Below are 16533 nucleotides of genomic sequence, written 5' to 3'. Positions count from 1 at the left end.
CTTCTAATCTAGGTTAACCCCGAAGGGTTTCGGAATATTTGGAAATTTATAGTGCAAAGAGGGGGTGCGGGAGACCACCGAGGTGGGCACAACCCACATGGGTGCGCCAGGGGGCCCTGGAGCGCCCTAGTGGGTTGTGCCCCCCTCGGGGCACCCCCCAGGTGCAGCTCTGGCCCATTGGGCTCCTTCTGGTCCAAAAAAATCTCCGTAAAGTTTCTGGTGTTTGGATTCTGTTTGATATTGATTTCCTGCGATGTAAAAAACAAGAAATAAACAGCAACTGGCATTGGGCACTGGATCAATAGGTTAGTCCCAAAAAATGATATAAAGTTGCTATAAAATGATTGTAAAACACCCCAGAATGATAAAATAACAACATGAATACTTCATAATTTATAGATACATTGGAGACGTATCAAACGTCTCCTCTCACTGAAAGTGTAACACCGGAAATCCTGAAATAAATCCAGGAATAATGCGAGCACCAGGACTTGAACCCTGATGGGCTGGGGATACCATTGTCCCTCTAACCATCCAATCATAGGTTGGTTCGCGGGAATCCTATTTTTTATTACGTCAACAATGTTATTTTTTGTTTTGAGCAAATGAGTAGAACAAAGAAATAAAAGTGTTAATTTGAGTTAAATTATTTCAAGTAACTCTATGTATGTCGTTTTTGTGCGGCATGGGTTGAGATTATAAAAAATAATAAATACAAAAACAGAGGGTGCGGAGAGAAAAAAATCAGGCCTCCTTTGGTTTGAGAAGGAAATTTGTAGAAATTCCATAGGGTAGGATTTTTATAGAAAAAATTTCTTTAGAGCCCTTTAATATGTATGAATGGAATCCTATTTTTTTGGAGGAATTTTTTCCTATCCTCCACATTTCATATGAAAATAAACATTAGTCTAGACTCAATGGAAAAAAATTCTATGATGTGAATCAAAAGACATCTCCTTTTCTATTCTTACACATAAGATTTGAGATACATGTCATCTCATTTTTTATAACTTTTTTATTCCTATAATTTCCCTATTCTATCAATCAAAGAGGCCCTCAATAGGTCTTCTTTGGTTCATAGGATAGTACTAGTTAAGAATAGAAAAATCATAGGATGAAGAAAGATATGGCATTTGATGCATAGGACATGAGTTTTTTCATTAAGTCTAGGTTAATGCTATTTTTACTTTGAAATGTGAAGGATTAAATCTTATTCTACATAAGAATATAAATCCTTTCCTACAAATCAAAGGGCTTTAAAAAAATTATTTTTACAAAGTTTCTATCCTTTATGATTTCTACTAAATTCCTATCAATTAAAGAAGGCTAATAACAGACGGAAAGTAGTTGAGGGGAGCAACTTTTCACGACACTTATTTTGGGACGGGGGAGTGCTAGTTTTTTTTTTTTGTTAGGAGAGATCTGCTGGAAATTGGAGATGCTCTGAGATCGCCGCCGCCGCCGCCTCCTCTCCGAGTCTGGGCCACCTATGCTGCGCGCCGCCGCGAACCCTCCCCTGGGGTGAGGCCGGAGCTTCGCCGCAGGAATTCCGCGCCGCGCCGCGCCTCCCTCGTCGCTCGTCTCGTCCGCGCAAGACTTTGGTGGGTCTCCGTTCTCAAACCCTAGCTGCTGCTAGTACGAAGGCTGCGGCTTCATACCCTCGTGTTGGAGTTTCTGGTCGCCACTCCAAGGTCGAGCCGTCGCCAACGTTCTCTCTGGTTGGTACATCCCTGCCCCCTTCTCCATATTTCTCTCTTCCATCTTGACCATGGCCTAGGTTTAGGGTAGGGGGACTCAAATCCCCTTCTGAAGACAAGGGTTTTCCAGTCTGCATTTGTTCCTGATTGGAAACTGTTCCCCCTAAGAACAATGTATGATGTCCTGGTTTAATAGAAGTTGAAATCCAAGCGAAATTCCTGTTTTTCACTTGACTGGCATCTCTATTTTCTTGTGCTGACACACAACTACAGTCTCTTACATCGATGCCCTGTTTTGGTCCTTTTTGTTAGTTGCTCCCAGTTGCGACTTCTGTCATGAGATGACTAACCTCTTGTCAACCATCTAGCATCCAATGCTGACAATTGCTCCGTGCCTCATCCTATACACATCATCTAGATGATATTTGATTTGATGTACATAAATAAATGCTGAATTCGTAAGGGCAAATTACTGTGCAATAGCTCCAAAGTTATGCCATCTAGTGAGTAACTGTTACCTGGAGTACTTAGTCTTGGCATTTTTTTCACACTTACAGGCATAAAGCCATGGATAGGGAAAGGAAGGAGCTGAGGAAGAGGAGGACATCGGGCCATTTGAGGTATCCTGAACTTAAGAGGCAGAAGCAACGTAACCCTTATGTTGCTGCTAGATCTACCTCTCCTGACTGCAATTTCTGGGACAACAGACAGAAAGAGCTATATGATCAGTTCTGTCATGAGAAGAAAGTGTTTAAGCATAGATTTGTGGAGTGGTCAGATATAGCTGATGCTGAAACATGCCCTTTTGATTTGTCCACTAAGTATGAGGATCTTGGTCTCAAAGGTCTAACCAGCAACAATTCATCTTGGGTTTGGAATGAAGAGGTCGTGAGACAGTTTTATGGCACCCTTTATGTTGATCCTGATCGCAGGGAAATGCATTTCATGATAGGCTCACAGCATTGTTTTGCTACCAAGGAAGATCTTGAAAAGGCCTTGCTAATTGAGCCTAGAGCTGACAGCCTTGTTTTGCACACATGGGATGATTTTGATGTTTATTCTCTCTTTCGAGTACCTAATCCCGACATTGGTCTAGTTAGGGATCTTAAAACTGAAGTTGATCTCATCCAAAGGATAAATCGACATACAATTTTTCCTAAATCAGGAAATCGAGGTGGATGCACCACCATGCTTCTCAAGCTTGCCTATGCCATTTACCACGGAAAGCAGTTTGACATTGCTCATTTCCTCCTCAGTGAGATGTGTGAGGCCATTGACACTGTAAATCATGCACTGCCATATGCACCTCTTATATTTTGTCTTCTTCGCCATCTGAAGTGTGACCTTACAAACATTGATACCAAATGCTGCCTCAAGAAGTACTCCCTGCACCTTGCAAGCTTGAATCGTGAACAACGTGCTGCCTCAGCTGAGCATGAAGTTATAGAGGTGCAGCACCAGCAGCCCATGTCCTATTCTCATCAGCTACCGCAACCAGTTAATCCTGAACCAGTTAATCCTGATTCAACAGTTGCCAGCAATGCTCAACTTTCAAAACTGATAGAGGGGTTGCACGAGAAAGTTGTGAAAGGATTCGAGGCAATTGAGAAACGACTTTACACAATGGAAGTTCTCTTCTCAGTCTTATCTTCAGAAGTTAGTGAGATGAAAGCTTGTATGCTTGATCCTTGTCATGCGCTGAACGGCGACAAACAAAAAAGGGCACAAGCTGAAGCTCATCAAGGTGGCGATGGTCCTTCTGCAGCAGCTGATCCATAGCTTCCCTACCTGTCTTGCTGGACTTGGCTAACTTTCTTATGTCAGCAGAAGAGTTTATGTTGTACCCTGTTTTCGGTAGTAAAATCTATGCTATATTTTATTGTAGTGACAGGAAACTAGCACTTCTGGTGATATATCTTGAGCTACCCTGTTTTTGGTTTGTTTTTGTGGTTATAATTTTTTGTTGTAGTGACAGGGGCGCCTACTTCTGTTGGTAAATTGAATAAACTAGATGATACCCCGCGCGTTGCTGCGGGAGTCGGTTGCAATATATTTCAATGAGATTTAACTGTGTGCAATATAAATGTTTATAGATTAATAACATGTGAACCAAAATTAAAAATACATACGACTTGTTATATTTGATTATGTATAGTTGTAAAATATTTATTGAATATAAATAGAATAATAGAATGGAAAAAAATTCCCCATGCATTGTAGAATGTGGTGGGTTTTTTTTCTCATGCATGGTGGCATGTTGAGGTGGGCATTATCCCATTCATAATTGTATGGTGATGTGGCATGCTTGCATGTTAAGATAAATAAGTTAGTGGGGATAACTCTCTTAGGTATATATATAAGATAAGATGAGGAGAGTTTGATTGATAAGAGAACTGGAGAAAGCATAGCGAGTACAAGTAGCACTTCCACAACCTAGTAGGGTTAATCTTATTAATGGTGAGCTTAATCCAGATGAAGTCACATACATTTTAAGACTAAGCTAGGTCAAACTAGCCCTTAGGAGTGCTCACGGATGCCCTTTATTTATTTATTTGTGGGCAATTATTTTTGTTTCTGAACTTTGCTTGCTAACTCATATTCTGCTCAGTTAATGGATGCCCTTAGGAATGTTGCTTGATGTTTGATTGCACAGTTACTACAACTACTGATAGAGCTCAGATTCTGCTAGCTGCCCAATCTATGGACGGCAATCTTAGTTCGGTAGCGGAAGGCGATCTGAAGCTGTTCCAGGAGCAGAATCTTCCCAACTTTCTCCTCTCCCTATCAGTAGAGATGTCAAGTGATGAAAGGCCACCAGAGTCTAGAACGGTTGCTGGTATTATGCTTAAGAATTCGTTGGACACAACGGATTCTGCAAAGAAAGAGCTGCTGATTCAACAGAGGGTCACCCTGGATCCATCTGTCAAAGTCAAAGATTAAGGAGTCATTGTTGAGAACACTAGAATTTTTAATGCCTCATGCGAGGCAGGCCTCATCACAAGTCATTTCAAAGGTTGCATCCATTGAGACCTCATTGCCAAATTACTGGGCAACATGGCACAGCACGGCGCATCTGCTGCAGTGCAGCAAGGAATACTAGAGGTGCTGGGGTATGTCTGCGAGGAGTTTCCTCCTGAGCACTTGGAGCAGGATCAGGTGCCTGCTGTTGTTCAGTGAAGTGAACCAGGCAGAGCTAAGTGTTGAAGTCTGTCTTTGCAGCAGTTAAAGTTCTATATAACACTCTTGATTTTGCTGAAAGCAACTTTGCAAACGTTATGGAGAGGAGCTATATAGTGAAAGTAATTTGTGATACTGTTGTATCTTAAGATGTGGAGATCAGGCATACAGCTTTTGAACTGCGAGCACTGTCAAAGGAGATGAGGAATCAGTTGCAGTTCAAGCTATTGAGTTCTGGAGAACTGTTTGTGATTAAGAGTTTAAACTCCAAGAAGAGTACGAGGTATCTGATGATGCGAACTCTAGTGTAATTTTAATGCTTCATTGAAAAGGCCATCCCTTTACTTGTTCCAATGCTGCTCGAAACTCTGTTGAATGAAGAGGGTTATCATGAGCATGCTGACAATGTGCGGAACATTTCCATGATTGGTGCAAAGTGCCTTGGCCTCATCGCTAGAACTGTTGGTGATGCAATTGTCCCTCTTGTGATGCCATTTGTTAAGGTTAACATCACAAACTTGGATTGGCATTGTCGCGAGGCAGCTACTTTTACATTTAGCTCTATCCTTGAAGGTCCCTCTGTTGAGAAGCTTACCCCCCTGGTGCACGCTAGACTTGATTTCTTGGTCAACTCAATGAAAGATCTAAACAACCAGGTAAAAGTCTCCACCGCGTGGACTCTGCGGTGGATGTTTGAGCTTTTGCATTCTCCAGCCAGTGGAACTCCAGTTATAACAAATGCAAACCTCCCTCTTATCATGACTGTTTCTGGAGAGTAGTAAGATGTTTCAAATGTGGCCAAGAATGTCTGTGGAGCCATATGTTGTTTTGTCCAAGGTTATGAAGATGCTGAGTCAAGCTCATCTCTGCTTACACCCTATCTTCCTAATGTCATCGCTGTGCTCCTTTGTGCTTCAGATCGTGCTGGTACTACCCATTTGAGCCTCCACACGTCTGCTTTTGAAGTGTCAAATGAGGTTATGAGAGTTAGCAACATAGCTGAAACTTCAAACATTATAGGCCAGCTACGTCAGGGGATCATGAAAAGACTGAACCTGAAATTTTTAACTCCAAATACTCTTGCCTGGTGACAGGGAGAAGCAGAGTGATCTACAGGCTTTGTTGTGTGGTGTACTGCAGGTCATCATCCAGAAACTGAGCAACTCTGATGTGATGTCCGTGATTTCCCAGACTGCTGATCAATTGATGTTTCTGTTTCCCTGTGTCTTTGCTTGCCCCAGTTCTACTGTACATGAAAAAGCAATACTTGCCATTTGTCAAGTTGCTTATGGCATTCGTGAAGCAGGCTTGCAGAATAAGGAAGAATACCAAATATGCTCCATTTCTGTATGGGTGATGGGTGATATTTGCCGTGCCATTGAAGACAAAATGCAGCCTTTCTGTGATTGCATTATGACTGTTCTTTTCAAGGATCTTGCAAGTTCAATGCTTCACCGGTCTGTCTGACCTCCAATTTTCTCATGCTTTGGAGACATTGCTCTTGCTATTGGTGAGAATGTCGAGAAATACCTGCAATATGCCATGCCAGTGCTTCAAGGAGCTGCTGAGCTCGTTGTTTTGGATCAAAGCAACGAAGATACGATTGTTCACCATAACCAGCTGAGACATGGAATATTTGAGGCTTACTCCGGTATACTGCATGGTATGAAGGAAAAGCTCAGCTGATGCTACCTTATGCAAGCCATCTATTTCAGTTCACAGAAGCTGTCTACAAAGACCCAAGCAGGTGCACATCGTTCTCGCTGCTTTCTCTTCGTTATACGGGTATTATGTTTTCCCCCTTATCATTATACTCCCTCCGTCCCAAAATTCTTGTCTTAGATTAGTCTAGATACCGATGTATCTAATACTAAAACGTGACCTGATACATCCGTATTTAGACAAATCTAAGACAAGAATTTTGGGACGGAGGGAGTATTTATTTGTCAGGGATGAGAGTGTGACAAAGGCTGCGGTTGCGGCCCTGAGTGATCTCGCAGACATACTTGGTCTGATATCCTGATCTCAAAAGATCTATTCAGGATCCGCCCTTCCATGTTGAGCTCTTGAGCGAGTGCCTTAATTCTGACAATGAAGTCAGGGAAATCGCATCGTCCCAGGGGGTGATAACTGCTAACCGAAGCAGAGCTTTCTTAATACGAGAGATATTTTCCTTTATCGGCTGTGACGAAGGTTTCTTTTGTGGATATATATGCCAAGTCTGTTTGCCACGGATGAATGAAAGGCTAACATATATGTACCAGTGTCAGTGGTAGGATCCTTGTCGTAGGCTTCTTTTTGCGTTTTGTGTCAGACTGTCGAGTCGTTATGCATCATACTTGACAGGGGTGGATGGTGGCATGTAGGTCATGAACAGCTAACCTGATTAACGTTGTCCTCGACTTGTTGAATCATCTGTGCTGCTGATGTTACTGCTCGTCTTGTTGCTTTGCGTATGTCAGGTGCTCATCCAGTGCAACACTGTCAAGATGTGTTTTCTTTGTGAGAAATTTAAAGTGCGATGCTCTAACTGAATCCTTGGCGGTGTTATGATTTCAACATCGTTCAAAATTATGCTGCGCCATCAGTATTAAGTAAAGATGGGGCATAACTAGTGTGAGATCTGGGCCATTGGATGTACTTCATGTGGTGCAGATTGGTTGAGGCGTGGTTCCAGCCACTTTGTAGGTGATATTAGAACGTTCTGTTCAATATGTCAAGGGAGACACGGTTAGTAGCAAGTATAATCTGTTTCCACAGACAACTTGTATTCCACCTTGTACTGCTGGTGTTTTTGTTTGAGTTGATTCTCCAATTTTGGAGCTTGCCATCAGGTACTGTATCAAGATATTTCCATCTCATTGTGGTGCTTACAATTCTTGATGCAATCAATTCATGCATGTTAATATTTAGTCATTGTTTAATCTCATAAGCACTCATGTTAGTCCAGTAATTTGCACTGCCTTGACACTGGATCCAGTTCGTGATATGTGCCACAATCTGATTTTTTTTCATAGGAAAGCAGAGAAAGAAGGCAATTGGATTTTAATCTTTTGTTGATATGGTAGCAAAAGCTTGGCCAGAGCTTGTGCCGGATGTTCATCATCAACGCCAGTTAGGGGTTCAGGCTCCTGTCGAACTCATGTCATCAGCCATACGGACCTGCATGTATTTGATAGTTTGCTCAATCAGATTTATGCCTTCAACCACAGCTAAGGCTACCACACTACTTCATTGAGATTTCTTTACTACAGGACATGGATTAATAATATCCAACAATACAGTCATGCTTTCTTATATTTACTTTCAGTTCTAAATACATTTGTGATTTTCTATATGCTGTCTTACTAAACTGTGTGTGCTAAACCAACCATATGGTATATAGAAAGGATTCTACAATGTTAGCTTATATTGCAAACTCTTGAAAATATGCGGTCATTTTACTGTTTTTGCCGTGAACTTGGGGAGCTTGGGACAGAGTATGGTGTCAATAATCAGTATATACCAGAACAATATTTTTGTGATATTGTATATACTGACTTAGTGATAGTGGAGTATTTACCACATTTTTTCCATGGACTTTATACTGCATTTTTGAAGGGGAGCCTTGGCGCAGTGGTAAAGCTGCTGCCTTGTGACCATGAGGTCATGGGTTCAAGTCCTGGAAACAGCCTCTTACAGAAATGTAGGGAAAGGCTGCGTACTATAGACCCAAAGTGGTCGGACCCTTCCCTGGACCCTGCGCAAGCGGGAGCTACATGCACCAGGTTGCCCTAAGTTGATATGGTAGCAAAACTGACGACAACATTGTTCTTCTAAATGGAGGAGGAAACTAGCGCCACCTCATCCTCGACACACTTGACATGCCCAACCAATGTGCATAGTGTACCAACCATCTCAGGTGAATTGTTGGCATCGAGAGTGCTAATCTCTCTGGTTCTTCATGACAATATGTTATCTTCACATTTGTCAGAATAAAATAAAATGGAAGGGTGATGGTAACTGTTATGAAGTGAAGCCTGGATTTATCTCCATTTTGCGCGTTGACCTGTCGAAGCACACGAGTAATTGTGCTAGATGGAGGATTATCTGCAATTTCTCCATGATGCATTTCAAAGGGATTTGCTACTAAAACTTATAAATGAGTAAGTGTTTACTATGATTGTCCACTTTGTTCTTTTCTTCCAGTTTCTATCTCTAGCAGCAATAATCTTTTCTTTTCCTTAGCTCGTATCTATTCTCCTTTACCAAGAATATATAACAGAATCTTGTTCAAAAAGAACTCTATTCTCAAAACTGTTCCTCTCTCTTTACTGGAACTGCTGCCAAAATAAATAAATGGTAGCAGCTCAGATAGTTGTAATTTTGCAAGCGAAGCAAAAGCTTAACTTCAACAGACCACCGTAGCAGCCCAACGGCACAACAAAGCGTGCCAATGCTTCTACTATTATACTATATCCAAACACATACGGAGTAATCACCTACAAGACACTGATTATCCGAAGTTCAAACTATCCAGAAATGTGGCAAAATTATGTGTGCTCATCAACTGAAGATCGAGATAGCCGCTCTGTTGATGTGGATGGCTCTTGTTCGAGATTATCCCACTTTCAAAACTCTAAGTTGACTATCCTTGTAATATACTCTATACTAGTGTCAAAAATGCTCTTATATTATGGGACAAAGGGAGTACTTAATGTATAATATACCCAAACACACGGTACAAGAGTAATCATCCACAGAACACTGCGGTAGTCTGAAGTTTAAAGTATGCAGAAATGTGGAATCTCAAATTTCTATGTGCTCTGCAATCAATGACGGCATCAAGATGTGTCTTCTTGTCATTATCTAGACCAAATCAGTAGCTAGTCATGTGCTGGTGTACCAAGTCCCCCTTTTCAAAGAGAAGATGCATGTGGTGTACCAGAAATACGGTAGAGCTTACAAGTAGAGGAAATAATGTATCACATGTGGGATGTGTCTACATCAACTTATCTATCAAATACTGTATTACTCGTCATAATCTTTGTGACAATGTCAACGTAACTGACATCAGTACAGCTCATCTATGATTATTTAGTGTGCAAATTGTGTTGATTTGTGAAGATAGCGGAGGACACAATTTTCCCCTTGAAATGAAGGCAAAAGATTTCCCTCATCTATTAGTTAAGCAAAAGAGAGTTGCTTAGTTAATTAATGGAAAACAGGACAAAAACTGTCATAAACCGCCGAGAGGCACATACATGATATGCCACACACGCCTAAACAAAAAAGGGCCTCATCAAAATACACTCTGGCGTCATCGTCATCACACACCTAAAAAAAGATGGCCTCATCAAGATACACTCCGGTGTCATCGTCATCAGTTCTCCCCAACAAGTCATTGCTCTCCTAATCACCGAGCAAGCGACTCCGACTTTGTCGAAGATGAACTTCGACCCAACCCTCACTGTAGAGGCCGTGTGGAAGCACAAGAAGACCCGTGCCAGACCAAGCCACCCGCACGGAGGGCAGTGTAGCTCTGGCTCTGAAAGGAGACTATGCACGGTTGGCGCCGCAAAAGATTACTGAACAGGCGACCTGTTACCATAGGGCCCCGCTGCCGCAGCTTCAACTTGACCGCAACAAAACAACCCGAGGTAATCCCATGGACACGCCGAAGAAGAGCCGACTACTGCAACCATTGCCACACCTTCGACTTCGCTCGCCTCTGCCATCGTTATCACAAAAGCCTCGACACCAACACCAACGCCTTCCCCTGGTCACTTGCCGATGCCCACCTCCAAAGACGAAGCCCTCGAATGGGGAAACGACATCAATGCGTCGCAATCTTTCAATAACACATGATCTGGGGTTTCCCCCGGAGCAGGATCTATGTGGGAGGGGTGCGGCGGCAACACAACGAGCCTCCAAGAAGGTTTACGACACCTGTAGCCGCCGCCATCGCCGGTCACAGATCCAAGGCCAAGACAATATCTTCACCCAATCTCCTAACAAACCCGACTCGCACATGAACTTATCCGGCCATATATTTGACCATGCAAGTTTGATATGGTCATGCAAGTTGAATTGCAAGATTTGACTTTGCAGGATATGAAACATGAACTTATCTGGACAAATAATAATTAACACCATCTACAATATATTACTCTCTTAGGACCGAGAGTTCCCCTAGTATTTTTCAGCTTAACATAAGTTACCGATTTAATCAATAAAATATAAGTTATAACAAATTCTCCAGTCGTAGCAAACTCGACACAACATCTGTGAGCACCTTCGAGATGTTGAGCCGGCACATACATTGCTCTTGAGATTGATGAAGTCACTACAAGCGTCTCACAGTGGGCGGAAGTGTCTCCTTGCATTGAACGCGCACCGTCAGAAAGGCTAAAATAAATCCAGGATAATGCGAGAGCCAGTGTCAAGTCTAGGACTTCAACCCTTGTGTGCTGGCTCCACCACAAGGACGCTAACCATTTGAGCTATGCTCAGTTCACCCTTACTGGTTGTACAAGTTTTTAAATGATAATGTGGAAGGTAATATTTGTTGTATTTTAGGAATAAATAATAACAACTGAAAATGAATGTGCAAGTACATGTTGCTGAAAGTGTTTTCTTATGCTAACATTTTAGGAATAAAATAAAAATGGTACATTGACAACGCAGTATTACTGGCGCTAGGGTGCTGTCATTGCATCATTTTCAGACTATGTACTCTATACTGATCACATGCAGTCTGGTTGAAGGAAAATGAATATGGGCGACGTCGGCTGCTAACTGGATCAATGAAAACCCAGAGAATTAGAAAATGGAAATGGATTGCTGTGCTTCTTCCGTCAGTCGAAGCACGGATGGTTGACTCCGTGGCCAGTGGCTACTAGTACATCTACAAGTACTCATCCAACTGACACTAGCGCTGCGTTGAGCTGTCTCCCGCCCCGGCCTGGTAGAATCGCCTCTTGGTCAAACTCGAGCTCTGCACGCCGTTGAATATGCCAGGAGGGGGAGGAGCTCTGGCGGTGGGCGCCGGCGTCAGCGCCGGCGTGGCCTCCGGCTACAGCAGCGAGATCACGTTCACGGTGGTGATGAGCTGCCTCATGGCGGCCTCCGGCGGGCTCATTTTCGGCTACGACATCAGTATTACAGGTCAGCCAGCGCTGCGATGAACTTCTTCTTCTCCGTTGGTTAGTTCTTCCTCTTCTCGCCGAGACGCTTAGCAAGGAAATGAATATGATCATGTTTAGAAACAGCTACGTACTATGTTACTCCCTCCGTAAAGAAATATAAGAGCGCTCTTATATTTCTTTACGGACGGAGTATCTGACAAGTACTGTAGTAAGTAATATGCTTTGTGAGAGCTAACTCCTTTGAATCCGGCCAAAAACGAATCATGGAAGATCTTCTTCTAGTTGTTTTCACTGAGATCCAGTCCAGCTGACTTTTAGTACTACTACTTGATTGTGAGTCATACATCCACCCGCAAAAGAGAGAGAGAGAGTCATACTGTACATCGTGTTGATTGTGAGCCATCTAGTCGAAAGTCGAGGTTCTTCTTCTAGTACTGTACTTGATTGTGAGTCATACATCCTGTTGAATGGGTATGGGATATCTGTCTTGATTGTCTTTGGACCTTTCGAGTTGATGGAGGCATGGCAGAAGGTTTTTCATCTTTATTTATTTGTAGCAGAGAGAGACGCCGAGTTATATATATGACGTTGTCCAGTTATAAGTTACAAGCTGAACTATTGGTGATGTATTATAAATTAATGTGTGGACATTGATTGATGGAGCTGGGGCTATTGCGTAGTTTGATGGTCAAGTGGCTGGCTAACAAGTTACTCATGCGGTAAAAATTTAATTTCAGGCGGGTTGACGCAGATGCGGTCGTTCCTGGAGGCCTTCTTCCCGGAGATCATCAAGAAGGTGGATAGCGCGCAGCAGGACGCCTACTGCATCTTCGACAGCCAGGTGCTCACCACCTTCGTCTCCTCGCTCTACCTCGCCGGCGTCTTCGCCTGCCTGGTCGCCGGCCACGTCACGAGGAAGGTGGGCCGGAGGAACTCCATGCTCATCGGCGCCTCGTTCTTCTTGGTCGGCGCCATCCTCAACTGCGCCGCTGTCAACATCTACATGCTCGTCATCGGCCGCATCTTCCTCGGTTTTGCTGTTGGCTTCACCAACCAGGTGAGGCCGTCCGTCAGCAAATTGATATTGCCTTCGCCTTCATAACATATTAACACCGTGCATATAATTTTTCAAAGTCCAACCTCACAAACTTTTGACTAAGTTTTTGGAGAAAAACATTTATCTAGAATCCAAACATAGTAATTTAATCATAAGATGTACTTATTTACATATTTTACATATCTTGCATCGTAGATATATAAACTTGGTCAACATTTGCTAGGTTAGATTTAAAAAAAATATCTGTAAAACTACATTATGGAAGGGAGGGAGTACCACCTCGTGTGCTTGCTCCATCCAGTCCATCAATCGTAAAATAATGATTGTGAGATTCTTGCAGTCCGCACCTGTGTACTTGGCGGAGATCGCGCCGGCGCGGTGGCGCGGGGCGTTCACGAGCATCTTCCACTTCTTCCTCAACGTGGGTATGTTCGTGGCCGACCTGGTCAACTACCGCGCCAACACAATCCCAGGGTGGGGTTGGCGCCTCTCCCTCGGCGTTGGCATCATCCCGGCCGTCGTCATCCTCGTCGGCGCCGTCTTCATCCCGGACTCGCCCAACAGCCTCGTGTTGCGCGGGAAAGTCGCCGAGGCCCGCCACTCACTGCGTCGGATCCGCGGGCCGGCCGCTGACGTCGACGTCGAGCTCAAGGACATCATGCGTGCCGCGGAGGAGGGCGGCCGACACAAGTCCGGCGCATTCCGACGGATCCTGATGCGCGAGTACCGGCCCCACCTGGTCATGGCGATCTTCATCCCGCTCTTCTTCGAGCTGACGGGTATGATCGTGGTCACGCTCTTCGCGCCGCTCCTCTTCTTCACCATCGGGTTCACGAGCCAGAAGGCCATTCTCGGCTCCATCATCACCGACGTCGTCAGCCTGGCGTCCATCTCCGTGGCCGCGCTCTCCGTCGACCGCTTCGGACGCCGCTTCCTCTTCAAGCTGGGCGGTGGCATCCTGCTCGTGTGCCTAGTGGGGATGACGTGGATCTTCGGCGCAGAGCTGGGCAGCAACGGCGGGAAGGCGATGCCGAGGCCCTACGCGGTGGCCGTGGTGGCGCTGGTGTGCCTCTTCGTGGCCGGGTTCGGCATCTCCTGGGGGCCGCTCAAGTGGATCATCCCCAGTGAGATCTTCCCGCTCGAGGTGAGGTCCGCGGGGCAGAGCATGAGTGAGTCCATCTCGCTCACGCTCACCTTCGTGCAGACGCAGTCCTTCCTCGCCATGCTATGCAGCTTCAAGTATGGCTCCTTCGCCTACAATGCCGCTTGGGTCGTCGTCATGACGGCATTCATCATCGCCTTCCTTCCAGAGACCAAGGGCGTGCCCATAGAGGCCATGGGTGCGGTCTGGTCACGCCATTGGTACTGGAAACGCTTCGTCAAACCGGCACCGGAGCCCACGCCCGCACCAGACAAACTGGCTGACGGGTCGCTTGAAATGTAAGAGGCTCTGACGTGATTGTAGGAGGTTTGACTTGTCCTGTTGTAATATACCGCAACAACACCAGCTCTGGTTACTGTACTTCCACTACAAGTAGTGCCTATATTTTTTCAGAAAAAATGTAGTGTCAGTTGTCAAAGGTTGATGGCCCTTCATTTTCGCGTGGTCTATTTTCAAAAAGAAATTTATGGTAGGAGCTGTCAAGCAAAGGTGTACTTATCTCCCTAAAAAAGGTGTACTTATCATAGTTTGTAGTTTAGTGACAGTGTTGGTGTGCTACAACATTTGAACATGTTATATATAAGTGTTTTTATTACTGTTTTCGCTTGTGCCTCATGGTCAAGTTTGAAAAACAAATGTGCATGCTGAGTTTGTTTTATCCCCTGCTGTTTTTTCTTTCTTTCTTTTGTGGACCAATTGCGCATTCTCATCCTACCCAGTAGACTCATCATAGGTAGTGGATAAAAGAAATGTGTTTGCTTTGTCAAAGTCTCTGTCACATTTATGATTCGTGCAGGCGCACGTGAGGGTTTGAGCGTGCTTCTCTATCTCGTGTATTAGAAGCCTATGTATAATAGCCTGTATCATTTTTCACCTCACTTTTCTTGTTGTTCTGGGAACTCCCAATTCCCGCATAGAACGATGGAGGTCGAGCAAATGCAGAGGGGATGCTCGCTGCGGCTGCGAACCCGCATGGTTTATGCGCACCCACCCGCGCGGATTTGGGCCGGCCTACTGTGGGTGCGTTTTTTTTTCTTTTTTTCCTTTCCGTTCTTTTTCTTTCAGTTTTTGCTTTCCTTTTTTTGCGAAAACTTAAAAATTTCAAGAATTTGTAAGAAAAGTTGAAACAATTCTAATAATTCCAAAAAACTTCACAATTATATAAATATTCATGAAATCTCAAAATTGTTTACTGCTTTGAAAAATGTTTGTGAGTTCAAAAACTGTTTGAAAATTTTAGAAAATTTTCATGGATTAAAAAATATTCAGGAATTTAAAAAATTATCGAGAATACAAAAAAGTCAGTGAAATAAAAATATGTTCAGAAATTCAGGAAAATATTCGTGAATTCACAAAAAGTTCACGAAGTCCAAAACATGTTCGTGAATTCCAAAAATATTGTGAATTTCAATCAAAATCACGAATTTCAAAAAATAGACACGAATTTCAAAAAGTATCTGCTAACAAAAAATCTTCATGAAATCAAAAAAGGTTTGCGAATTCAAAAACGTTGTAGGATTTTAAAATGACAGCAAATTTGAAGACTTGTTGAAAATTCAAAAAATGTGCACGTAAATCTTGACTAGTTCAAAAATCATTCATCAGTTTCAAAAAATGTCCGCAAGTTTGATAAATTTCAGGAAGTTCAGAAACTAAATTCAAATTCAGAACAATGTTTATGAACTTATAAGAATCCTGAGTTTGATTTTTTCACGAAATTAAAAAATGTTTGAATAACTGAAAACAAATACAAATTCGAAAATTATTCTTGATTTTAAGAAAACATACAAATTTGAAAATTGTTCAAGAATTGTAAAATAGTTTGATATTTTAAAACATGCCCATGAATTGGAAAATTGTTCACATTTTTTAAAAGTACACGATTTTTTTAAAAAGTCAGTTATTTGAAGAAACAAAAAAATCATAAAACGTAAAACAAAAAAAATACAGAAAGCAGATGGAAGAAACGCAATAACATATTAACGGGCCAGCCAATTACCGTATTTGCTCGCTATCCCATGCGAAGCGAGATATATGCTACACTCGCCTATAAGTTTTCCTCACGCGTTGCCACTGGGCCAGTCCAGTTTTATCTGTTTTTCTTTTCTTTTTTGTGTTAACTCTGGTTTATTCGAATCAATATATGCTACCCTTCGCTCTGGTTTCTTCGATTTTTTTTCTTTTTTGTGTTAACTCTGGTTTTCTCTAACGGTTTTTTTCAGACTGTTTTCTTCGTTTCTTTCTTCATTTTTCTTTTCTTTTAATTTTTTTGTTTCTTATATCGGTTTTCACCCGCTTTTCATTTTTTTTCTT

The 16533-nt window shown here is 43.0% G+C and overlaps 2 protein-coding genes and 1 pseudogene across 3 annotated transcripts; all 3 read left to right on the top strand.

The window, feature by feature from the left end:
* Positions 1-1372: 1372 nt before the first annotated feature.
* On the top strand, positions 1373-3636 carry LOC123189058 (uncharacterized). 2 transcript variants are annotated; one of them, XM_044601380.1, is made up of 2 exons: positions 1373-1722; positions 2255-3636. In XM_044601380.1, the coding sequence occupies exon 2, from the start codon at positions 2265-2267 to the stop codon at positions 3474-3476; it is 1212 nt and encodes a 403-aa protein (XP_044457315.1). In that variant the 5' UTR covers positions 1373-1722; positions 2255-2264; the 3' UTR covers positions 3477-3636. The 2 variants fall into 2 exon arrangements, with proteins under 2 accessions (XP_044457315.1, XP_044457310.1); XM_044601375.1 differs by having other exon boundaries at positions 1374-1718.
* A 698-nt stretch (positions 3637-4334) lies between these two features.
* Positions 4335-8226, top strand: LOC123189037 (importin subunit beta-1-like; annotated as a pseudogene).
* Positions 8227-8860: 634 nt separating this feature from the next.
* Positions 8861-14812, top strand: LOC123189048 (sugar transport protein MST1). Its single transcript, XM_044601368.1, has 4 exons — positions 8861-9019; positions 11610-12020; positions 12739-13058; positions 13399-14812. The coding sequence occupies exons 2-4, from the start codon at positions 11867-11869 to the stop codon at positions 14500-14502; spliced, it is 1578 nt and encodes a 525-aa protein (XP_044457303.1). The 5' UTR covers positions 8861-9019; positions 11610-11866; the 3' UTR covers positions 14503-14812.
* Positions 14813-16533: the final 1721 nt, after the last annotated feature.

Source organism: Triticum aestivum, chromosome 1A (assembly GCF_018294505.1).
Source record: "Triticum aestivum cultivar Chinese Spring chromosome 1A, IWGSC CS RefSeq v2.1, whole genome shotgun sequence".
Classification (NCBI taxonomy): Eukaryota; Viridiplantae; Streptophyta; class Magnoliopsida; order Poales; family Poaceae; genus Triticum; species Triticum aestivum.
This window is presented reverse-complemented; position numbering and strand designations above follow the sequence as displayed.

What these genes read in the sequence shown, in the direction of transcription:
- LOC123189058 (XM_044601380.1), top strand. Translation starts at nt 2,265, where the DNA reads ATGGATAGGGAAAGGAAGGAGCTGAGGAAGAGGAGGACATCGGGCCAT.
- LOC123189048 (XM_044601368.1), top strand. Translation starts at nt 11,867, where the DNA reads ATGCCAGGAGGGGGAGGAGCTCTGGCGGTGGGCGCCGGCGTCAGCGCC. An exon ending in CTACGACATCAGTATTACAG is followed by an intron (nt 12,021 to 12,738) that starts GTCAGCCAGCGC and finishes ATTTAATTTCAG; the next exon opens with GCGGGTTGACGCAGATGCGG. An exon ending in CTGTTGGCTTCACCAACCAG is followed by an intron (nt 13,059 to 13,398) that starts GTGAGGCCGTCC and finishes AGATTCTTGCAG; the next exon opens with TCCGCACCTGTGTACTTGGC.